This window comes from Nyctereutes procyonoides, unplaced genomic scaffold, assembly GCF_905146905.1.
Source record: "Nyctereutes procyonoides isolate TBG_1078 unplaced genomic scaffold, NYPRO_anot_genome, whole genome shotgun sequence".
Taxonomy (NCBI): Eukaryota; Metazoa; Chordata; class Mammalia; order Carnivora; family Canidae; genus Nyctereutes; species Nyctereutes procyonoides.
Window position 1 is genome coordinate 52,749,727 of NW_026575131.1, and position 24,792 is coordinate 52,774,518.

A 24,792-nucleotide genomic window follows, 5' to 3' on the forward strand; every position below is an offset into this window, starting at 1 on the left:
GGGGATAAACACACGCACTGACCAGCCGAAGTGGTCTCAACTGGCACTTGAAGTAAGGGAGCTTTGGGGACCACAGGAAACTACCCTGCTGCAGATCAGAGGGGTTGATACTGGTAAGTGGGATCCTTACCCCACTCCATCCCATCTCCACCCCAGAATAAAGGTGCAGAACAGAGGCCACGGTGTGGTCCTTGTCCCTCCAGCACAGCCTGGCACAGAGCAGGTATCTGCACCAGGCATAGGACTACCCAGGGCTCCTGTGAAATGCCAGCGAGCTGCACCTGTGGACCACACTCCAGCAGGCCCTCCTCCCCCTTTGGCCCCTGGGGACCCGAGCTGAGCTGTCCACTCCTCTCAAGGCAAGGCCTTAGCCCAGCACTGCAGCCCAAGCAGCATGGCCAGCACACGGGGAGCCAAGCTTCCCCAGAGCAGGTACGAGAAGGGAGAGCAGGTGGCGAGGCCTCAGGGGAACATAAGAGAATGTGTGTGCATCGCCAGCCCCAACTGTCACAGGCCAGGAAGGCCCAGCCCACCTGCTCTCTGGGATCTGCTCTGTGGCCTTCGGGGGGCGCTGCTGCTCTCTTGGAAAGGAAGTCACTACAGAGTTGTGACTTCCTGTGACCAACCCACCCAGGGTTCACACAGGGCTGCTCCCAGGGGCAGGTATGTCCTCAGCTCAACTGTGCCTGCCTGCCTCATCCAAAGGCCAAACCCAAGCTGCTAAGGTCCCAGGCTGAGATGACCTAAGAGGGCTGGCGGAGGGGCCAGGATTGTCACTGAGGGGGGATTTACTGCCTTGAGCTCTCTGAGCTTTGTGCTACTGAGGAAGGGCAGCTGAATCATGGAGACTGGAGCCCAGCTCCTCAGAAACAGCCACCTGTGGCTTTAGGCCAGTGGAAAGTGGGGACTCCGGATCGTGAGTGAAGACTGTCCCACACTATACACCACGTGCCTGCTAGAAGAACAGCAGTGTAAGGCTGACCGGTAGCCTTTGTGACCCATTGACAAGCCAGGCTGGGCCATGTGGGTGCTTGAGGAAGGTGTCAGGATCTCTAAGTGTTTTCACCATAACATGTTGGCCTAACACAGGGCCAGCTTTGCTACCATTTTACCTCCCCAGCCTCATAAAGCAAACACCAAGGTCTTCTCATTTTCATTCTGTTCACCCTGGCAGAGTAACTATTGACACTGAAACTCAAGCAGTGATGTGTCTTTCTGGAAATTCTGGCTCCCGCCTAGAGGAAAGCCTCAGCCAGCATCCGGGCCACCCTCTGTACCTGTGGTCTGATCCACAAGGACCCGGGAGTTGATGATTCGCCCGAACCGAGAGAACATATCCTCCACGTCCTTCTGGGTCATGGTCCGCGGGAGCCCACTGATGTACAGGTTGGCATCTTTGATGACTTCTGAGCTCGGGCGAGCATACGACACCTTGAAAACAAAATCACTTTCTGAGGTTAAGGCAGGTATGTGGCCAAAGCTTCGAGGGAGGGGGTTAACTGTTCAGGTGAGAAACCATGCTGACATTCATCATCCGCAGCAGTGCCTGCGAGCAGCTCACCAGGACCGAGCAGTGAGCTGGACACCTGTAGCATTTTCTCGCCTGGACTTTACATCCCAGTGAGGCAGACATGTTTCAGGTTTTCAGGGCCAAGAGACTGAGGGCCCACGGCTGCCAAGAGATGGGGCCACAACTCAACCCCAGCTGTCTCTTCTACTGTGACCTCACCCCTTTCTGGGCAGGGAGTGGGCTGGGGACAGGACCTAGTGCTACCTGTGAGGAGCCCAAAGGGCAACAGGTTAGGGACCTGGATGTCACTTGGAGGGTGACACCCACCTACCAATGGGCAAATTTGCCACCAGATGGGACCTGGGTTGCTGGGGGAGCCCACAGTCCAACACTCATGTTAGATAGTGTATGACTCCATGCGATTTGGGCCTTTGTTTTGCAGAACTGAAGAAAGCCTGCAAGGAACTTCTGCAGCGGCTCAGATAAAATAGTATGTGTGTGCGCTGGAGTGGGGAGCCTTCAGGGGCCAATGGCACAGGTCTTCGTGCTTTCCCAAGTCAGGGCCATGGCTGTGAATGGCCAGGAGGAGAGATGGGACCAAGGCTACAGCCCTGCTCTCATGAGAAAAGAACAGCTGGGACGGGGGCCCCATCATCTGCAAAGGGGTGGCCTGAAGGGACAGGACTCAATCACACCCAACAGAGTAAGAACTGAATTAGGAGGCTTAGAAAGGAGGAGGAGGCAGGGAAGGGAGCTCCAGAAGGGTGGGGGATTCGGATCTACACCCAATAATGTGTTCCTGAGGGTCACAAGGCCGAGGAGCCTAAAACCATAACCAGGAAGCAGGCACAAGCTCTCAGGTGTCCTTGGGCCACAACGCTCAGGCGTACCGGGAGGGGCAGAGGTGTGGTTCCTCATGCCAAGCACACACACGAGCAGCCTGCCACATATGCGTCCCTTCATTTGTGTGCTTGCTGACTCCACACCTACGCCAGGCCCGAGGAAGGGACAACAGACACCACCTCTGCCAGCAGAGCAGAAAGCAGTCCAGCAGGCGATGGAGAAGGAAAGAGAAATTGTATGTGTGGTGAGAGACAGCCCTGCTTCCCCCCAGAGATGCCGAGGATCACGGAGACTGCACGTCCGAGGAGAGTAGAAGAGAAGGGGCCCTGATTGGAAGGAGGCCCTCGGGTACCAGGTCCTGTCAGTGACTGGTGGCCTCCACACAAGTGATGCTGCACAAACCTCACATACCCTGGAAGCTTCCCTGTGCTGTGTCTAGGTCCGAGGCAACTGGGTTAGGCCTAGAGTACAGGAACGCTGTGATCACTCAGTGATGCATCTAAGACCTGGGGCAGGCGTGGCATCATTCGTTCCCTGAGATAGAGGCCACCTGGCCCACAGGGACTCCGCCGCTCCCTTCTCCACTGACGCAGGTGGCTGACCAGTCCACTGGGGCTGAGTCGTGCTCCTCGACTTCTAAAGAACAGTGTCAGCCCTTTCTCACACACCTGGGCCTGAACTCCCTGGCTGCATCAACCAGCCTGCAGAACCACCACCATCGCCCTGAGTAAAAACCCTTGCCAGAGGGTGTGACTCCAAATGTTGGCTGTCCCATTTTACCAAAGGCCCTGGGCTGTGGCGTTGTGTTTCAGGCAGGATGGCTGAAGGGGAAAGGCAGGCCTGCCTCCCAGAACCATCCCATCTGGCCCTTTGCAGATGTGTCTGGATGGGGCTGCATCGGGGGTCTGCCCTTGGCTTTTATTTTTTAAAAGATTTTATTTATTTATTCATGAGAGACACAGAGAAAGAGGCAGAGATATAAGCAAAGAGAGAAGCAGGCTCCTCACCAGGGGCCCAATGTGGGACTCGATCCCGGGACCCCAGGATTATGACCTGAGCCAAAGGCAGGTGTATAACCACTGGGCAACCCAGGTGCCCCTGCCCTTGGTTTTAATGAAGGACACTGTGGGACACGAAGACGAAGACCGTGGCACTGGTAGAGCGGTGCGGAAGCTGGTACTGACTGATCATCCCCCAGCAAAGTTGAGAGAAAACACCTTTTATGGCCAAATGAGCTTTGACTCCTTTCAACAACAGGTTCTTCAAGGAACATGACAAACCACTATCAAGTTCAGAGTCAGGTTGGCATCCAGGAGACTGCACCAGAACACCTGGCACCGGGGAGGGAGGGTCCACGACTGGGTCTAGAGCCTCTTTCCTAAGCTCTTGGCATCACTACTCCCTTGCCCCAAGCAGGGGTTTTCCTGTCACATTCTCCAGAACACTTCCTGTGAAGGGCTGAATCGCGTCCCCCAGCATATTCCCATGCTGCAGTCCTAAGCCCCAGCACCACACATGTGACTTGATTGGGAAAGAAGGTCATCATAGATGTAATTCATGAAGATGGAACAGGGTGGGCCTCACATCCAGTAACCGTGTCCTCAGAAAAGGGGGAGATTGGCCAGAGACACATACAGGCTCTGTGAGCCCGGGAACACCAGAGATAGCCAGCAACCCCCAAGGCAGGGGAGAACCCAGGACGGATTCTCCCTCATGGCCTCAGAATGAACCAACATTCTGATCTCGGACTTAGGGCCTCCAGGACTGTGAGAGCAAATTTCAGGTGTCTGACACTCGCCACCCATACAAACATCATTTGTGATGCTTTTCTATGGCAGCCCTGAGGAACTACTACATGTCCCCAACCACCTGATGGGCCACAGAGCCCCTCTGCCCATAAGCAGTACCCAGACCCTCCCCCTGTGTAAGTTTCTTCACTGCATTCATCTTGAACTGACATGCTACATATCTTACTCATTTAACCATGTAGAACACTTGACGAGGGCAACAAAACTTTTGTGTTTGCTGTGGCATCACCAGCACATAGAACTGATGCAGTGGATAGCAAGCATTCAGGGAACAATCGTGGAATGAGTGGACAAAAACAGTTGCTGTTATTACTAATAATGCCTGCTTACCTGCACCACCGTCTCCCGAGCTCTGTTCACGGCTAAGCAAAGTCATACTGTTCTGGTTCCTGGTGTTTACCTCCCACATTGGGCTGGGGCAGCTGCCTGGCAGCGGTGTTAAGGCCCAGAGCCACAGCACTCATTTCAAACCCTAGCTTTGCCCCTCTCTACCTCTGTGATCTTGGGAAACCTGTCGCTACTCTAAACATCAGCTTCTTCAAGCCTAAAATGGGGATCATCTCTCCCAGGCCATGGTGAGGGTAACAGAAACAAGGTATGGAAGGACCTGGCCCATTATAAGCCCTCGACAGGTATTGGCCATGTGAATTACACAGGACTGGTACCTGTGCCACACTCAGCCTGTTGCCTCCACACCCCTCCCTGGGGTTTCCTGGGTTGCTGCTGTAGGGCACAGGGACAGGGAGACTCCTCACTCCCTACTCAGATCAAGGAGTGACACTAGCATCAAAGAGGACAGAATGAATGCTGGCAAGGCCAAGGCACATCCAGGTGGCCCTTGGGGTGTGGGACCTCAGAGCTTGGGGGGGGGGGGCAGAAGAGCCTTTGGAAGTCCTGCCTTTCATGGTAAGTGGGGCTTCAATCTTGGGGATAACCAACCTACGGTTCCAGTAGCATGCCAGCATCATCTGATGTGCTAGCATGCCACCACCCTCCCAATGGAGCGTGTGCTGTCAACAGCCAGACTGTAAGACTTCCCTAGCAGGTGGGAAAAAAATACAGGCTCCCAGAGCCACCCCTAAGTGTGTGACTTGGGAGCCCATGTCCACACCCTGGGAACCTTTATTATACAAGCACCCCACAGGGTTCTGATGCCCAGGGAAGTCTAGGAAGCCCAGCCATGGAATAGGTCCCAAGAGGGACCTTTCTGGACACCCACATGAATCAGAGGATGGGAGATGGGGTGGGAGATCTGGTAGGTCCAAGGGCTCAAAGAGTGTAGTCTCATTCCAAGTGGCTTCCTGTCGAGGGAGATGATGCTGGCAGGCATGGCGCCTGCCAGGCTGCTGCAGGGAGCTAGGTCAGGGGACCAGCCTGGGACAGTGGGAGGACACAGATTCTAAAGGAGGACTCAGCACTCAGCAGGGAGTAAAAGTCTGGAACACACAAAGTTAGTCTCTGATTGGGTCTGGAGCTGCTCAAGATCACAGGTGCCGGCAGACAGACAATGGAGGTGGGGATGAGGAGGAGCAGGGCTCCAGGCTGAGAAAACGAGGGGGCGCTAAGGAAGAGCAGGCTGAGAAGAAAACAGGAAGCCATCCTGTGAGGCCTGGGGGACTTGCCGACTCTTCCTGGGAAGCCGCCTCAGCCCTTGCCTTGGGAGTGACCCTGGTGACATTCTGCTTGAGGCTCCCCCCAGGCCACACTGCAGGGCTCCCTCATGTCACTCAAGTCACCAAAGTGAAGCCACTCCACAGAACGTCCCCCCACCCTGTACCTCTGCCACATGTGACCTTCAGATTTGGGGTTCATTACTTGCACATGTGCATGCACATATACAGGCACGGGCCTTCCACGAGGGCAGGGAGCCCATCTGTTTGCTGCTGACACACCCACCAGCTGCTCCACACGCAGTTGCTAACCGGATGAACACGCTGGCTGTGACGGGGCAGGAACGGGGAGGCTGGACAAATACTTCCTCAGCACGAGGACAGCACAGCCTGGGCCCAGGAGGGGGCTGCCCTCACTGAGGGGCCCTCCATGGCCACCATCCCTTTGCTTGTAGAACGGAGGAGACTGAGAGGCCTCAGCAAGGCCCGGGGAGGCCACCGCCCAACATGTGTGGGCCATGCAGTGCTTTCACTGAGCAGACAGGAAGCACCCCAGCCACCCCCGAAGCACCGGGGTTCTGAGGAGGGGCCATGCTCCCAGTCTCCTTGACGGTGACGATGAAGGACAGATGGGGAAAGGGGTCGCTCACCCAGGCCGGGGCCAAGTGGCCACGGCAGCTCTTTACCTTAATGGTTTTTGACTGGAGCCGCAGGCCATTCAGCGTGTTGATTGCTCTCTCTGCGTCCTTGGCAGTCACGTAGTTCACGAAACCATAGCCCAGGCTGTGCCCTGTGTGGGAGAACACGGGCACAATGGTGAGCCAGCCAACAGCCAGGGAGGGTAAGCAGGGCGACGACTGACTGGGCTCAGAAAGAGGAGGTCGCAAAAAGCCAAGGTCTCCGGGTAGTGGGGTTAGAGACCAGTGGTCACAATCTATACCGGCTTTTGTTACATTTCTTTGGCCAATTCGTCTTTTTTTTTTTTTTTTTTAATTTATTTATGATAGTCACACAGAGAGAGAGAGAGGCAGAGACACAGGCAGAGGGAGAAGCAGGCTCCATGCACCGGGAGCCCGACGTGGGATTCAATCCCGGGTCTCCAGGATCGCGCCCTGGGCCAAAGGCAGGCGCTAAACCGCTGCGCCACCCAGGGATCCCCTCTTCGGCCAATTCGTGTAAATGTTCTACACTGAACAAATGTTACCTTTGTTTTTTTAAAGAACTTTTTAAAAAGCAACGCTATGCAGGGTGCCTAGGCAGCTTTCAGGTGGTTAAACATATAACTCATTATTTTGATGCAGGTCATGATCCCAGGGTCATGAACTTGAGCCCCATGTCGAGCCCCATGGTGGGCTCCACGCTGAGCATGAAGTCTGCTTGGGATTCTCTCCCTTTCCCACTCCTCCCTCTGCTCCTCCCCCCATGCGTGTATGCTCTCTCAAATAAACAAATAAATTCTTAAAAAAAAAAAAAAAGAAGAAACACCATGTTACTAATGGCACCCCGTAGAAATATTACCAAAGCAACGATGTCAATCAGTCCCCTTGGCTGAGATGTGGGGACTCCAAAGGCAAGGACAGGACGGTCACCACTGGGCAAGACAGGTACAGAGGGCAGGAGGGTGACTGGCTATCTGCATCCAGGTGTTTCTCCACCACTGTGCTGGGAGTGTGGGAAGGCTTGCTGGGCTCTGGTGCCACCCAGTGTTGGGTCCCTTACTTTCCCAAACATACAAGTCAGCTAAAAAGCAGATGACAGGGAGCACAGGAGAAGCTGGAGCTGACAGATGTCCTGTCCCAGCCCAGCTGTGCACCTGCCTTCATTGCCCTGGCCAAGTCTCCAGGGCCCCCCTTGGCGGCAGCCTCCATGGTGGCAGCAGCACCAGCTGAAATCTGGGGAAGTAAAGATTATGAGAGAAACCCAGGATTACAGGGAGGTGTCTCCCCATCTCTCCTTTGTGAAATATCCAAGTTGTGAGTGACCACAACTACCTGCATGCCACAGGAGAGACTCAGTCTAATAAGGGAGAGGCCACGGGTTCCCAGGAGGCCCAGGGAGAAGCAAAGGCTGAGGGGCTGAGTGAAAGGAGCCTTGTCCTTTCACTATAGGAGGGGAGGGTGGAGGCCCAGAGAAGAGAACCAACATGCCCACCTCTTACTCATTCACAGGCTGCACTAGTGGGCAGCCCCTGAGTGCTGGGCACTGCTGTAGGCACACAGAGAGAGTGGTGAGCTTTGCCCTATTCCTTGGGTTGGTGGAGGGCAACAACAAGCAGGTAAAAAACAGGACCAGGTCTTGAGCCACATGAGGTGCCATCCCTGAGTGCCAGCTGATCCCAGACCCTCTGGTGGATAATGAGATGCAGAACCCAGAAGAGTCTAACCCAGTTTTCCCGCCTTCTTAAAAACAAACAAAAAACCCCCAACTTTATTTTTTAGATTTAAAGTTACAAAGAGAGGGCAGCCCGGGTGGCTCAGCGGTTTAGCGCCTGCCTTTGGCCCGGGGTGTGATCCCGGAGACCCAGAATCAAGTCCCATGTCAGGCTCCCTGCATGGAGCCTGCTTCTCCTTCTGCCTGTGTCTCTGTCTCCCTCTGTCTCTCATGAATAAATAAATAAAATCTTAAAAAAAAAAAGTTACAAAGAGAATACAGAGAGTTCCCATAGAGCCCACTTCCCCTGTAACATCTTACACCAGGATGGGACATTTGTCACAATTCAGGAACCAGTACTGATAGGCTGCTAGTTAACTACAGTCTACATTTGATTCAGATTGCCTTAGTTTTCCCTTAATGGTCTTTTCTGTCCCGGGAGACCATCCAGGATCCCACAGGACTTGTAGTCATCACGATTCCTTAGGATGCTCTTGGCTGGGACAGCTTCTCAGACTTTCCTCGTTTTTGATGGCCTTGAGTGTTTCAAGGACTGGTCAGGAATTTTGTAGAATCTCCTACAGCTGGGGTTCATCAGATGTTTCTCTTATGGGGAGGCCGGGGTGATGGGTATTGGGGGGAAGATCCCAGAGTGAAGTGCCCTCCTCCTGACATCGTATCAGGGGTATGTGCTGTTACCATGACTTCTCACGACTGATGCTGACTTGGAACCCCTGACTGAGGCTGTTTGCCAGGTTTCTCCACTGTGGAGTCACCACTAGCCCCCAAACTGTAGGCTTCGGAAGGAAGTTAGTGCAAAGCCCACACCAAAGGAGTGCCTTGTGGAGGCATCCTCTCCCTCCTCTAGGGCAGGGTAGCTACACTAACTGGCTGCAGATCTGCACGGGCCACTTTCTTTTTTTAAAGAAACAAAACCCAAACCTGACCCTCTATATTCATACACTCATTAACCCGTGCAATGAAACTGCACGGGTTTGAGATTTAACTCCTAAGCCGTGGACAGTGAGGACCTCGGAGTAGCAGGGCTGTGGGGCCCGGACCCATCTAGCAGGAGAGTCAAGGCTCAAAAGTTCAGAACACAGGGCAACAACTACAACTGGCTCAAGGCTGGGAACTTTAAGGCCCCTGCAAACAGTCCAGACTACAAACATTAAAGCGGAGAATGGGACGCCTGGGTGGCTCAGCGGTTTAGCGTGATCCTGGAGTCCCCGGGATCGAGTCCCACATTGGGCTCCCTGCATGGAGCCTACTTTTCCCTCTGCCTGTGTCTCTGCCTCTCTCTCTCTGTCTCTCATGAATAAATAAAATCTTTTAAAAAAAGCTGAGAATACAGAATGTCTGTGGTATGGATTCCCAACCAAACTACAGGCTTGCTGGGATTTTTACTCTCCGATCCCCATTCTGCCCATCTGTCACTGTGCCCAGGCCATGAAGCCTGGTGGCCCAGCCCCGGGATGGGTTCTTCTGCCGGTTTGGTCAGTACAACCCCTACTTAGGTCTTATCTTTCTGTTCTTCCCATAGGTTAACCCCAAACCTGGACTACCCGTCTCCTTCGCTGCCGGTGGCCTAAGCCCTGCTAGGGAAGACCAGACACTGATGAGGACCCATGCCCAGGCCATGCTCCTGCGTCTCAGCTGCAGCTGGCTCCTGTCAGCATATAAACACAAGTCCTACCCTGTTCATGCTTCCTGATGCCTTTTCTCCCCGGTGCTCGGCGGCCCTGGCTGGCTCCCAGGGTAGTCACTGCAGACTGCCAGCACTGCCCTCACTGAGGCTGCAACTGTCAGGTGCCACCCCCAGACAGGTACCTCCTCCTCCAAGATATGACAATGCCAGGTTCTTTCTCTCTGGGTTTTCTTTCTCCCCAACTGTCCCTCCTCAAGCTCCTAGTCTTCTACTCATCCCATCAAGATGGCCCCCAAGGTTCTGCTTTCGGCTCTGGTCTCAGTCACATTCTTCCTGGGTGGCCTCCTTGACCACCTAGTGCCCTCACCTGCCAATGTCACCCAGAAAGTCACATACCCTCAGATGGCCACTGCCTCCCGGGCTTGCTCCCCCTCTGGTTTTTATCAATGCATCGATAAGTATTAACTGAACACCTACTATGTGTCAGGCCTCGCAGGCTGGCCACCAAGTTTGATGATGATCACGAAGGAGGACAGTCTATGCCTTAGTGAATGTCACATCCCAGTGGGCAAGTTGCACAACAAAGCAGCAAGAAACCAATGAACAAAATTGCCACCCAGGTGCTATGAAGACAATCCCTACTGTGGTGTGAGAGGGACTGATGGGACAGGCCTGTGGTGACAGGGCAGGCAGGAGTGCCCTGTAAGGAGCTAATGCTTGCAGCAAGACCTTGAGATGGCTGAGGACAAGTAGTCCAGACAGAAGAGCAAGTGCCAAGTCTGTGAGGCAGAGGAGACTTTGACGTGTTCCAGGAAATGAAAGGTGGCCAGCGCAGTTGAACAAAATGAGCTGGGGAATGGCCCAGAGGTGGCTGCTGGGTGGAATGGGGCCAGGCCACTGGGCAGGGCCTGGGACCTAGGCCAAGTGTAGATTCACCAGGAAGACCCAACAGGAGGACCTGCAGATGAGCTGCTGCAGTGGGGAGATCAGAGAGGGCTGAGTTCCCCGAAGTGTCAGAGAGTAGCTCCCCACCAACACTTCTGGGTTGGGCCTTCTGCAGCCTGGAGCTGTGTGGGGAGGGATCTCTGCACACCCTGTTCGGGGCTGGCCTTGTCCCCTCAGAGTCTATGCAACCCTCTGTGGTGCACACCTAAGTGCAGTGGGAGGGATGGCAGTTGAGGAATGAAGGGGTCCCCTCATGGGGACCCACCACAAGGCCATTAGGTGAAATTGCCTAACACAGTGCCAGGTCCCAGCCTCCACCCAGCTGCTTGTCATAAGCCAACTGTTCTCTACTTTGGCTGCTTGCTAGAATCACCAGGGCAGCTTCTAAAAACTATCACTGTCTAGGTCATAACCTGAACCAATGATGTCGGCATGGGGGTGGGTGGGGTAGGAGTGGCAGTGGCTTCAGTACTTTTTAAAGCTCCTCAGTGATTTCAGTGAGGAGCCCAGGTTGAGAGCTGCTGCTGCAGCAAGTGAATAAGGAGAATGGGGCTCTCCAGCTATGTAGAAGCCTGCTGGTGTGCTCAGAGCAGGCACCTAGGGGAAGGCCCTCACTTCCCAAAGCAGCCCCCAAGTTGCTGTTTCTCTAACAGGGTCTACACGCCATGCAGGGTAATGACACAGCTCCCTAGGGCCCACCTCAGCCTGAAGACCCAAGATGTCAGGCAGGCGTACTTCCAATCTCCTTACAGATGATTTTCCTGTCTCCTAGAGGTAGTGAGCCTGCTAGAATCGACGCCATGAAGGTGTATCAGGTGCTGCCCCCTCCTCATTTAGGGCAGTGGAAGATAAGCCCTGCCAGGGGAAGATCTGAGGTGTGGTGGGGGAACAGGGGTACACAAGGGCAAATGCCTAGGCCACTGGAGCTTAAGGAGGGCAGGGCCTGGCTAGAGTCCGTGCTGGTGGGTGAGGGCAAACAGAAGCCCAGGACGGGAGATCTGGTGGAGAGAGGCAGGAAGATGAGAGAGAGAAAAGAGAGAACTGCCAGGGAGGAAGCATGAATAAACTCTGGGCCTGAGGCTGAGGAGTATCCTAGAGGCCAACGCTGCCACCAACTTGTGCTCCTCCCCAGCTTACAATCCCCACCCTGCAGAAGAGCTCTGCATCTCTAACTTGCTCCTGCCCTGGCACTGCCATTCCTCCAAGAAGGTTAAATCACATGTGTGAACACCCTGGACTGGCTGACTGAGTGGGCCTGGGTGGGACCTGAGACATGTGTTTTCTCCTAGGGAGCAGGTGCTGCCGTAAGTCAGCAATACCAAGACTGCCTCCGTGGGAAGCTCTTTCCATGCCTCCCCGGCAGCCTCAAAACCAGTGCTCTTCCAAACATTGCTCTCTCTAGACAAGGTCAAAACCAAGAGATGATGCCCTGGCATCTCCTATTACAGTCGCCAACTGGAGCAGCCAGATGCAATGTTTCTGCAATCGACCTGGGGCGGGTGGCTGGGGGAGGGGAGCACCCTGCAGACAAGGCCTTCCCTGTGGCACAAGAGGGTAGGTAGAGTCAAATTCTTCTTTTAAATGTCTGTGGGGGACTAAGGGAAGACTTCACGGGGGGGGGGGGGGGGAGGCTAGGTCTTGAGGAGGGATAATAAATAAGAAACAGTAATGCCCCCAAAGAAAACAAAGAACAAGAAGGGTATTTCATAAAAGAGTATGAACAGCCAGTAAAGATGTGAAACCACATGATCGTCACTCGGAAGTGAATGACCACCCCAATCAGATGCCATTTTTCACTTAGGCTGGGAGAGATGAGAAACCCCTCTGGCCTAGGGGATGGTAGGGCTGGGCAGGATGAGTATAAACTAGTCATCAGGGAGCACCTGGTGGCTCAGTTGGTCAAGCATCTGCCTTCCACTCAGTGATGATCTCAGGGTCTGGGATCGAGCCCCACAACGAGCTCCCCGCTCGGCATGGAGTCTGCTTCTACTTTTCCCTCTGCTCCTCCCCGCTGCTTGTGTGCACGCACACTCTTGCTCTCTCAAATGAATTAATAAAGAATGTTAAGAAACAACAACAACAAACTGATGATCGGGTTCAAGAGGGTACACACTCTCCCGTCTACTTCCAGCAAGACTTCCAATGGAAACCACCAATGAGTGAAGACTTGCACCAGGACATTTATCTCAGTGGGGTTTATAAACATGGAAAAATGGTTACAGTCTGTTGTAAACTCAGAACCTCCACACAACAGGACCCTGTGTAACTGTTCTGGTGAAGTAGCTATGTTCAGTGACAGAAAAACATTCACAGGTACAGGAAGCAAAGTTTCTCGCACAGCTTGGGTGGTGCGAGCCCATTTTCTAAAAGCACATGGTTGCTTATGACCACAAATATGGGAAGAAACAAGTATGGAAGGGCATGAACCAAAAAGCTAACAGGATTTTGAGTAACTTAAACTTTTCTTTCTTCTTGTCTTATGCTTGGTTTTGTTTCTATAAGGAACAAAGGTGAATCATGTTAAGGAAAAAAAAAAAGTGGTCAGGCTGGATTGGTTGGAAAGGCTTTCTCGCAGAGGGAATAGTATTTGCAAAATCACAAGACTGTAAGAGCCAGGGCATGTCTGGGAAATGAGAAGTAGCTCAGTCCGGCCCAAGAGGAGGGTGAGTGAAGAGCACAGTGGCTGGGGAGGAGTAGGACAGGTCCCAGGAGACTTGGGGGCTGCGGGCAAGGGTGTGGGCTTTATCCTGACCAGAGGTGCATGGCAATGAGCCAGAAGTGAATGGGCTGGAGGCCGAGGACCAAGTGGCTAGCACGACAGACAGTCTAGGAGGGTGGAGGCTGGCTCCTGGGTCATATGGCACCAGGCCAGAGAGCAGGGCAGTGCTGTATAGTAGGGCCAGCTAGGAACTGTGTATGGAACAGGCAGCAACAAATGCACATCCCCAACACAGTGGCTGGGGCCTGGCAGCTAGGACCACTCTCAATCTTGAGGCCAGCATGTCAAACATTCCCGGCATCCCAGCCACCATCCTTCCTCACTGCTCCTGTCACCAGTGCCTGGCCAATGGCCGGCACTCAGTAATTGTTTGCTGAGCAAATAAATGTCTGTGCTGATCAACATTCTTCCCCCACTAGATCCACTCATTCATTCATTCATTCATTCATTCAACAAGCACTGATTATGGCTATATCTAGGGATCTAATAGGGTTCCTGCCTCTGAAAACCATATGGACCCACTGGACCAGAAAGTTCTAACTTCAGTGCAATGTGGAAACCCACCCTGCCATCTGCTCAATTGCTACGGGAACCCAGACGGGGAGCATCTGATGCTGACATGGTTGGGACAGGAAAGGTGTCCTAAAGCAAGCAGGGCCTGGGAACTGAGAGTTTTAAAGCAGGTGAAAGACAGGGTCACATGTGGAGTGTTAGATACTTGCTGCGGTGAAGAGAACCATCTGGAGGAAATATGGGTGGCTGGTTAGGAGGCCAGAATACCAGTGCAGGCAGAAGACAATGTGGCCTCATTTGGATCTGTGGTGGGGGCGGTTGTAGGAAAAGGTATGGAAGCATCCAGAAGGATAAGTGTCAGAGACACACGTCAAAGGTCATGCTTAGGTTTCTAACTGGAGTCGCTGAGTGAACACTGGTGTCCTCTGTTAAGATGCAGATACTGGGAACAGGTCAGGTTGGAAAACACTGAATTTGAGGGGTTGAGGGGTCTAAAGCTCAAGAGAGCTTTTTCGTTGAGACACAGACACCAGACTGAGGGTAAAGTGAAGCTGTGATGATGCCTCCACTCTCCACAGGGCAGGCTTAGGAAGCAGCAGCTTGGGAATAACCCTAAGGACCATCTAAGTTAATGGCTGGGAAAGAGCTGCAAGAGAGGTAAGGCAAGGCAAGGCCTCAGGGGTGGGAGAAAGCCAGGGAGGTGGTTCATGGAAGCCAAGAGTGGAAGAAGCTTCCAGAAGGAAGAGAAGACAGTTAACTGATGGCTCTGTGAGTGGGAAAGGAGGGAGGACAACAGCTAGAAAAGTGGGTCTAGCAGGGGGGAGGGGGGAGGCTTTTGGGGACCCCTGGCAACGTCTAGGGGCATTTTTTAGTTGTCACGACTCAGAAGATATCACAGCCATCTAGCAAGTGGAAGGGATGCCACCCCACATTCCGCAGTACACAAAATACCCCTCCCGCCCTGAGAATTATCCCGTTCCAACTGACAGGGGTGCTCAAGTAGAGAAACTAGAGGAAGACAGGCAACCTTAGCGAGGATTCTCTTAAAGAGAACAGACACTGGAGCATGTCTGAATCCTGATGAGGTGATCTCGAAGGGACTCAGGCAGGGCAGCCCGGGTGGCTCAGCGGTTTAGTGCCGCCTTCAGCCCAGGGCGTGATCCTGGATACCCGGGATCGAGTCCCACGTCGGGCTCCCTGCATGGAGCCTGCTTCTCCCTCTGCCTGCCTCTCTCTCTCATGAATAAATAAAATCTTAAAAAAAAGAGAGAGAGAGAGAGAGAGAGAGACTCAGGCAAGCAGGTACTTGCCTAACACGAGGTTCCCAGGATGCTGGGAAGGGAAAGGATGGAGCAGAGGTGGAGAAGGGAAGGGATGGAGCAGAGGTGGAGATGGGTGTTATTTTCACTGTGAGGTGGGAGGGCTGAGAGTGAAGGGTGCAGATGGGTTTGTTGTACTTGCTGTGGGGGCCAGAGATGCCTGTGTAGCAGGCTGAGCTCAGCTAGGAACTAGAGTCCATGGGGCACCTGTCTACCTATCTGCAAGACTCTCTCTGGGGTGGACATCCTCAGCCTTTTGAGGAGGAAGCAGCGGGACGAACGTTATCGGTGCCTGTGCAGCATAACAGAGGACAAAGGGCAGTGCAGCCGGTGAGGTTTACACACACCAGTGGCAGGAGGAGAGAAGTGGGGGTGCAGTAAGCTTCTTGTGAAGGTACAATCTTTCAATTTAAGGAACCACCCGCAAGACACTGAGATTTAAGCCTAGGACCACATACTCCACAACTCTTTGATACACTACACTTATCTTGCACAAAGAGAAGGAAAAGTTTATCTCTGAACTAAAATAATTTCCAAATTATACTTTGCTGCTTTTCCCTCATTCCCGAAACCAGTTCTCTCTGGACTGATCTTGTCAAATCTAGGTGTTCCTAATAGCATAGTTCACATTCCTTTGAAAAACCACAACCAGTGAACAAAGAAGTCAGGTACCATGAGAATGCTCGCAAAATCGGACCGCAATGCTCAGGAATATCCATGGGGCTAAAAATCCCCTTTCACCAGAACGTAAGGGGGAAAGGCAAAACCTGTTCGTAGCATAGAGAATTTTAAAACGCCTCTGAACAAGCACTCTTATGCAGGATGGTCTCCTGAAACAGGAGAAAGATAATGGCTTCTAGAACATTCTAATACTGTTCAACTTATTGAACAGTTCAATGTACTACTTGAAATTCCTATTTATTCCTGTTTATTAAATCACAAACTCAGAATTGGAAGAGTCCTCAAAAGACTTTTGAAGTCAGTGCCCCCTCTGATGAACTAATTCCATATACAGCAGTTAGCCAGCCTTGACAGCACTTATCCCAGAAACAGGTATCTCCAGGTTACTGGCAAAAGCTGAGAGTTGATGAAGTAAGACGATGGGTACATGGAGTTCAATATATTACTCTACTTTCATGTAGACCAGAATATAAGATATTATCTTATTTCCATAATAAACTTTTTTTTTTTAACTTTTAAATTAGTTTTCAGTGTAGGAATCATAATCCTACAAGCCATGGTGGCAGTCAGAGCAAGGGGCAAGGGGGAGGGGAGGAGGAGATGCCCAATTCTCAGCTCACCAGAGCAGAGAGAAACAAGGGGTGGAGGAGGAAGAGGATGGGAGTGGGGAGAAGGGGAGAAAGAAGGTAAGGAAGGAGAGAGGGAGGAGAAAGAGGAAGAAAAAAAAAGGAGGAAGAGGAAGAAGAGGAGGACAGCCCCCTAAAACAATGCTCCTCCCCAGGGAGAAAAGGAAGGAAGTGCTTTTATAGCACCTGATTTTTCCATGTTTTTCTCCTTGAAATTATGCTCTCAGAATGCATGCTGTTTGTAAGGATGGCCTTCCCAGGGGTTTGCAAACCCTTATGAGGTAGGTAAGCATCAGGGTGTAGGAGCCACCATCCCTACTTTATATCTGGGGACAGAGGCTTAGAGGTCACACATGGAGATACTGGAAGAGCGATGCTTTCAGCCGGTATCCAATTCTACAGCCTGCCTACAGATCTGTGGCCCTGCTCCAGCCCAAGGGTTAAATCTCAGTGTGTTTCAGATGTTTTAGTTGATGGAGTGATAGTAAACAGCACAGCCCAGAACCAAGGAAGGGCTGCACACGGAGATATTCCATGTCCTGCCACGGGTCTGACCATGCATAGGGACCCGGGAAGATGGGAATGAGCCTGCCTGGGCCAGAGTCCCTGCCATACATGGGACAGAGCCAGGCCAGGTTGTCATTCTTTGGTCTCTTCCAGTTCTCAGACACCATTTCTGGTGTCCTCTCGTCTTCCCTCCCCTCCCACCATCTCATTTTGTACACGCTCTACCTTACGAGCTTTTCCTTTTTGGGGAACCTATATCCAATTGGACACCAGGGCGGTGGCAAAATATAGTCTGAGATAAACACGAAACTTGACAACCGTCATTTCAAGACTGCAACTCTTCTGCCCCAAGGAACACTGGAGAGCCACAAAGAAGACAGTACTTAGCGGGATGGCCCCAAGTACCCCCTACAAACCCTCTCAGTTCCTTTACCTGCTACTTTATCCCGAATGAGTTTTGCAGATTCAACTTCACCAATACTGCTGAACAGACTCCGTAACTCATCCTGGGTCATGTTCTGAGGGAGGTAGTTGACAATTAAATTCGTTCTCCCGATATCATCCCTGCAGTCTTCGGCCATGTGGTCTTCATAACCATTAGACATTGTATTTTTTAAAAATCTGTGGGGTGAGAAGAAAAATCAAGTAAATTCCGAATGTCCATATTACAGAATGTTAAGGCAAAACAAATGACTGGCACTCGGGGTTTCTTCTTTTCAACATTACAAGTTCAACTTATGTCCACATAAAAACCTGCACGGGAATGTTTATAGCAGCTTCATTCATAATTGCCCCAAGACTGGAAGCAATCAACATGCTCTTCAGTAGGTGAATGGAGAAACAAACTCCAACTGTCTGGTGCACTCACACAACAGAGTGTTATTTAGTGATACGAAGAAATGAGCTAGGACGCCAAGGACTAGGGGAGCCTTAAATGTATACTACTAAGTCTGAAAGGCTAAACACTGTATCACCCTGATTATAGGACATGCAATGGAAAAGATGAAACTCTAGATCCAGTAAAAAAACCACTGGTCATCAGGGGTTAGAAGGGAGGGAGGAACAAAAAGGGCACAGGGAATTTTCAGGGCAGTGACACCGTCTGCGTGATCCTGTCATAGTGAATACATGTTACTACACATGTCCAAAACCGCAGAACATACAACATGAAGAGTGAAGCCTACGGTGAACTACACACTTTAGCTGACCCGTATCAATACTGGCTCATTGATTCTAACAAAATACCTCACCAAAGCAAGGTGTTACCAATAGGGAAGACTTCGTGTTGGAGGTGGTGGGTATGGAAACCCGCTCTGTACTTTTTTTTGCAACTTTTCTGTAAATCTAAAACTGCTCTGAAACAAAACAACTTGAAGCTTAACCATTTCTACTTGCCAAGGAGCCTAAAGAACCCTATAAACAGGGACGCCTGGGTGGCTCAGCAGTTGGGCATCTGCCTTCAGCCCAAGGCATGATCCTGGAGACCCGGGATCGAGTTCAGCATTGGGCTTCCTGCATGGAGCCTGCTTCTCCCTCTGCAAGTGCCTATGTCTCTGCCTCTCTCTCTCTCTGTCTCTCTCATGAATAAATAAATAAAATCTTTAAAAAAAAAAAAAAGAACCCTATAAACAGGGGTGCCTGGCTGGCTCAGTCAGTGGAGTGCACGACTCTTGCTCTCAAGGTCAGTGAGAGACTCCCCACAACTGGGCAGAGCTTACTTGAAAAACAAAACACCTAAAAACAATTTCAGCACCATAATTCGGGCTGTCTCAAGAGCTTCCTGAAGTTTCCTGATCGCCTCCTCCCATCTCCACGTGCACTAATGGTGCAACTGGGTCCTGAGGAGCCTGTAATGTGCACCCGAGCACCTCAACTCGGACACCCCGTCTCTGTCCTCAAGTGGACGGTTCCTGCAGCCCTTTATTCCAAAGGCCACAGCTACTGAGTTGGGAGAGGCTAGGGTTTCTCTACCAGTTGGAAGAATTTGGTCTTCACAGCTTGCAAGCTTTGGAATGCCCTTAGCTGCCTCCGGAAGTCTTCACTTTCAGTGACAAACATCACAACAAAGTGATGGCTTCAGAGTCTGGATCAATGAGGCTGAGAGCATCAGGTCCGCTCTTCTGAAAGTACAACTCACACTGGGCTCGTTCACAAGTACTGCCACACGCGTGGCCGCCTCATCTAAGATGTCCCACGTCCCTGCCTCTAAATATGCAGGCACACACCCCCATGGGGCTGAAGTGTCATCACCAAGAAAAAGGCCCTGCCACCCACCAGCCGGGAGGTCTCGGGGGCAGGGGGGGCAGCCCACCCCTTTCTCCAGATCCCTTCTGTCCAGCCCTGTTTTTATGCTTGAAAACCCAGTGCCTCTTGTCAGGAGCACTCAGCCTTCTTTAAAAATAGCCTTGCCAGCGGTTATATAAAAACCTGAATACAGTTCCCACCTCCCCGCTGAGTCAGCACTGAGAGAGGACTTAGGTGTGGTTTTTGTTTCTTTTTCTTTCCCCCTGCTGGAAACAGGTGGGTCTTCTCTACCTTTTCGCCTCCTAATTTGCTTCAGACCATACACAATGTGCAAAGTTAGTCTACTCTCCCAGCATTTATTTGAAAATGTTCTATGCTCCCTGTTCTTTATAAAATAGGTTACCATCCAAAGCCATAAAAGAAAAGATTGGAAAGTCAGACTTCCTAAGATTAAGAAGTTCTGTATGGGAAAAGGCACCATACACAGGCAAGCTCCAGACTTGGGAGAAAATGCTTGCTACCTAGTACATTATTTAGGTTAGTGGTTCTCAGTGTGGGAGATTCAGCCCTCCGGGGTACACCAGACGGTGTCTGAAAACATTTCCGGTTACCACAACTGTGGGTGGTAGTGTGCCACTGGCACCTAATGGGTAGAGGCCAGCAATGTTGTGAAATATCCCTCAGGTTGGCTCCCACAACCAAGAATTGCCCAGTCCAAAATGTCAATATTCCCAAGGCTGAGAGCACTTGATTCAGAGTATCTACAAACTCACCAGAAAGAAAGATACATCACTAACAGAGAAGTGGACAAAGGATATGAACCACAACTAATAGATGCCAGCAATTCAAATAGCCAATAAACTCTGAAAGCTTGGATTTATGAGGGATGAAGAAAATGTGAAGTCAAAAGAGATGCCATTTCTGTCAGACAGAAGGCCCCTCAGGATGGATAAAATTTAGTGTAAAGAAGGATAAGAGGAAAAAACACCCTTACCCACCTTTGATCCAAGTGTGAACTGGTACAAACTTTTTTGGAGGATAACCTGTGGTTTAATACAAATGCTACCCTCTGATTCAGAACTGCAGGAATCTGTCCTCCACACATCATCACACACAAGCAGGGAAGTATTGTGAGGACCACATGACCCCATTGGTGGTACAAGGAAAACACTGGATATAATCTAAATATGAACTAAACACCAATTTTCAGTAGAAAGCATGGGGCCACAAGCCTTAATGGGCTTACTTCATGAAAAACCCCACAAATCTGTTAAAGCATCTGCAGCCATGAAGCTTTAAGATAGATCATTAGCTCAAAAACAAACACACACACTTGCTGAAGCCTGAACCAAAGTGCAAGGGTTAACTCTGAGAAATTAAAATGCACAACAAAGTTTGCTTGAAATGTGATTCAAATGTTTCTCTTCTCCCTTCGTTTTTCTTCACTCCTCCCTCTCCTCACCTTTGTTCTGAGTTAGGCACCTACTCTTTTGCCTTCTCTCTCCCCCTCCTTTCACGGACGATGAACTGGGCAATAATTAATTATACCATTCTCATTATTCAGAAGGGGTGTTCTCTAAGACTGGTAAAAAGATGACTTTCTAAACAGTGGTTGGCAAACCATGGCCTGTGGATCAAATCTGGCCCACCACCTGTTTTTATAAATAAAGTTTTATTGGCACACAGCTATTCTCATTTGTTTATGTATTGTCTGTAGCTGCTTTTGCACTACAGTGACAGAGTTGAATAGTTGTGACAGAGACCATATGGCCCAAAAAGCTGAAAATATTTACCATCTGGCTCTATACAGAAAAAGTGTGCCGACCTCTGTTCTCAAATGTAAAAACAGAAAATTCCTAAGAGAAAATCTTTGTGACACTGGGTTTGGCAAAAATTTCTTAGATACCATACCAAAAGTACAATCCATTTTAAAAAAATTAATGCACTGGATACCATCAATACGTTAAACTTTTGCTCTGCAAAAGACACTACTAGAAAACTTACAGCCCACAGACTGGAAGAAAATATTTGCAAATCACATATCTGAAAAAAGACTTGCATTTCAAACCTATTTTTTTTTAAACTCTCAAAACTTAATGGCAAGCCCCAGTAGCTCAGCGGTTTAGTGCCGTCTTCGGCCAGGGCATGATCCTGGAGACCTGGGATCGAGTCCCACGTCGGGCTCCCTGCGTGGAGTCTGCTTCTCCCTCTGCTTGTGTCTCTGCCTCTCTCTCTGTGTGTGTCTCTCATGAATAAATAAATAAAACCTTAAAAAAAAAAAAAACTTAATATGATAAAACAACCTAATTTTAAAGATGACAAAAGATGTGACCAAACAATGCACAAAAGAAGATACAGGGATGGCAAACGTATGTGATAAGATGCTCGATGTTATTAGTTATTAGGGAAATGCAAGTTAAAACTAGAATGAGATACTATTACCATCTAGAATGAGAATCAAGATATACTCACCCATTTAGAATGGCTAAACCAAAATAAAACAAAAGCAGGAAAACAACAAAACAGGCAATATCAAGTTCCAGTGAGGATATGGAGAAACCAGAATTTTCATGCATTGCTAGTAGGAATGCAAAAATGTTACAGGTGTTTGGAAAACATATGGGTAGTTTCTTAAGAGTTAAATAATAGACTTTCCAAAAGACCCAGCAATCCCATATTAGGAGTCATACAAGAGAAATACAAACCTATGTTCGTACAAAAACCCACACATGTGTTTTAGAGCAGCTTTATTCAGGAACACCCCAAAGTGGAGCAGCCCGAATACCCTTCAAGCCAATGCCCTTCAAGCCATCGGTGGCTAGACTAAGGAAGGCTACCCAATGGAGTTCTGCTCATCAATAAGAAAAGTGCTACTATCCACACAACTTGAATAAATGTCAAACACATTTCACGGAGTCAAAGAAATCCGACTCCGAGGCTGCATACTGTAAGAGTCCATTCCGGAAAACGTGAAACCATAGGGATGGATCAGTGGTGGCCAGGGGAAGGGGCCAAGGGTGGTGCCGAGTACACAGGGGGAGCACAGGAGAGTATTTTTGTTTCTTGGCAGGGTGTAACTTTCCCATGTCTTGATGGTGGAGGCAGTAACATGACTCTTTGCATTTGACAAAACTCAAAGAACTCTACACCAGAATTTCAAGTGAACTCAAATATAAATTTTAAAAGATCTAAAAGTGAACCTTGTTCCACAGCATGCTGGCTCCTCCTGACGCCCCTGGTGAGCCTGAGCAGCCCAGTTCTTGGTCAACTGACAATGATGGAGAAACCCAAACCCCAAAAGCATGGTTTCTCAATGCTTCAGGGCCACTCCACCCTACTCTCCTTGTTCCTCCTCCTGACCTTTCCAAATCCACGTTGCTAATCCTGGGCCAAGCCAGCTCTGTCAAGCACCAACCACAGCTGGGCCTTTGTCTCTGTCTGACAATAAGTGACTTCCAAGTGCCAGGCCGCCTCCTCTCACTCCAGCCCACAGACTGGAAGGTGGTCCCCCCATGGAGACTCCTCTAGGTCAACACATCCTGCGGTACCTGTCAGTGGCGGCCTCACCCACTGAGACTCAGAGGTTTCATTACTTTGCTCAGCATCAGACATTACACTGTTAATAGTGGCAGGGCCAGGCCTCCAACTGTCACTACAGAGCCGTCTCCTTGCTTGGCGATGTGGCCCCTCACTTTAGCTTCTTCCCTGGCGTGCTGCAGACCTTCCTATTTCCACGCCTCTCTTCCGGCAGCTCCCTTTGCAGAGATGGTCTGCCCTTTCCATCACCTCCTCACTGATCTGCGAAACATACCCCCAGACAGCAGGTTGCTCTAATTTCCTGAGCCCATACACCATTCAGCCCAAAACTTTACTGAATCACTCTAACTCCTAATTATTTGCTTTTCACTCCCATCATTGGCGAGAGCCTAGAAGGCCAGTGGGATGAGGGTGGTGGACAGACAGACACCAGGTCTGAGAGTCACCTGGGAATCATGTTTGTTTTCCACTTTACGTTAAAGGGCAGTTGGAAATTGTACTAACAGTCTACTAATATGTTCGATACCTTACTTTATCTTTTTTTTTTTAAAGATTTATTTATTTTAGAGAGAGAGCAAGAGCAAATGGCAGGGAAGGGGTAGGAGGAGGGAGGGAGAGGGACAAGTAGATTCCATGTTGAGCACGAACCTGACACAGGGCTTGACCTCTGACCTGAGATCATGACCTGAGCCAAAACTACCAAGAGTCACGCTCAACCAACTGAGCCACCCAGGTGTCCCAGTACCTTACTTTTGTAGGATCATCCAGTCCTATCGCACAGAATCAAACTCAATTGTAGGGAACAAAAAAGGGAAACTCAGGTTTAGCAAAGCAATTCCTGCTGATTTGGAAACACTTCCACTAACTGCATGTATCACAGAGAAGTCCTGTTTGGATGATCTCTGAGGGTTTTCAGCCTCATTGCATTATTTTCAACAATCCTGGTTGTCTGAGTAACTTCAGTGATGCTGTTCACATCAATAATATAACCATATGTATGTGGGGAAGAGATGGGTGTATAAATGACATAAAGACTTACACAGGTAAGACGCACGTAAGGCAGCAAGACTAGTTCCCACTAGGCACCCATGAGAATCTGTCTCATTTTATATTCACAGAGCAACCCTGCTAAACTACTCAAGCCAGAGCAAAACTAGAACAGTCAAATATATCCTCAGGCTCAACCTTGACACTTCACACATCACATGATAGGGCTTGGACTCAATTATTTCTAAGGTCCTTTCTAGATGTAAAACTCAGAGTTCTCCAAGGTAAAAGCCTTGGGAATGTTAGGTCACCCAGGAAACACTCTGGGTGCCAGAGAAAAAGCGATTGTATCACCTGACCCAATTATAACTGCTATGCGAGGTGAGGGCTTAAGTGAACACTGTACATATTTCCTTACGCGCCCCTTCCCGTAGCCCGTGGCGGGAAAGCCACCTGACTGAGACAGCCATGGCGACATCACAGCAATTCAATATCCACCAGGCTGAAAAGCTCAGGATAGAAGCAGATCAAGGGCAGCCAGTGCCTGGCCCAGCTGAAGTGCTCCACAGGTCTGAGGGGACATGACTGGCTCCACAACTCTGCTAGAGTTCTGGCTTCTTTGTGGCTGGTCAAGGCCACTCTAGAACTCTGGCACAAAATTGCAAAGCAACATGGCACAGCAGGAAAAACTCCTGGGCTGTGGAGTCTGAGAGATCTGCACTCCAATACTAATCCTACTGCTTACTAGCAGAACTACTATGTGTATGGCACTTCCTTTCCTGGAGCCTCAGTCTCCTTGTCCTCTAAATGGGGACGGCACCACCTGCTGTGAAGGGCCCAGCACAGTTCTTGACACTTGGCAAGTGGCCACATCACCCGCCTCCAGGTCTTTGCACACTAAAGAACACTCTGACTCTTTGCCCCG

General features: G+C 50.4%; 1 protein-coding gene across 1 annotated transcript in view; it reads right to left on the reverse strand.

Moving 5' to 3' along the window:
- The window catches only part of ELAVL1 (ELAV like RNA binding protein 1), a 36,670-nt gene that overhangs the window by 6,900 nt on the left and 4,978 nt on the right, over nt 1-24,792 (reverse strand). Inside the window, exons 2-4 of the mRNA XM_055342970.1 lie at nt 17,533-17,720; nt 6,458-6,561; nt 1,278-1,431 (exon numbers count right to left, since the gene is read on the reverse strand). Of these exons, the coding sequence (XP_055198945.1) occupies nt 1,278-1,431; nt 6,458-6,561; nt 17,533-17,704 (430 nt within the window). The 5' untranslated portion in view covers nt 17,705-17,720. The remainder of the gene's footprint in view (nt 1-1,277; nt 1,432-6,457; nt 6,562-17,532; nt 17,721-24,792) is intronic.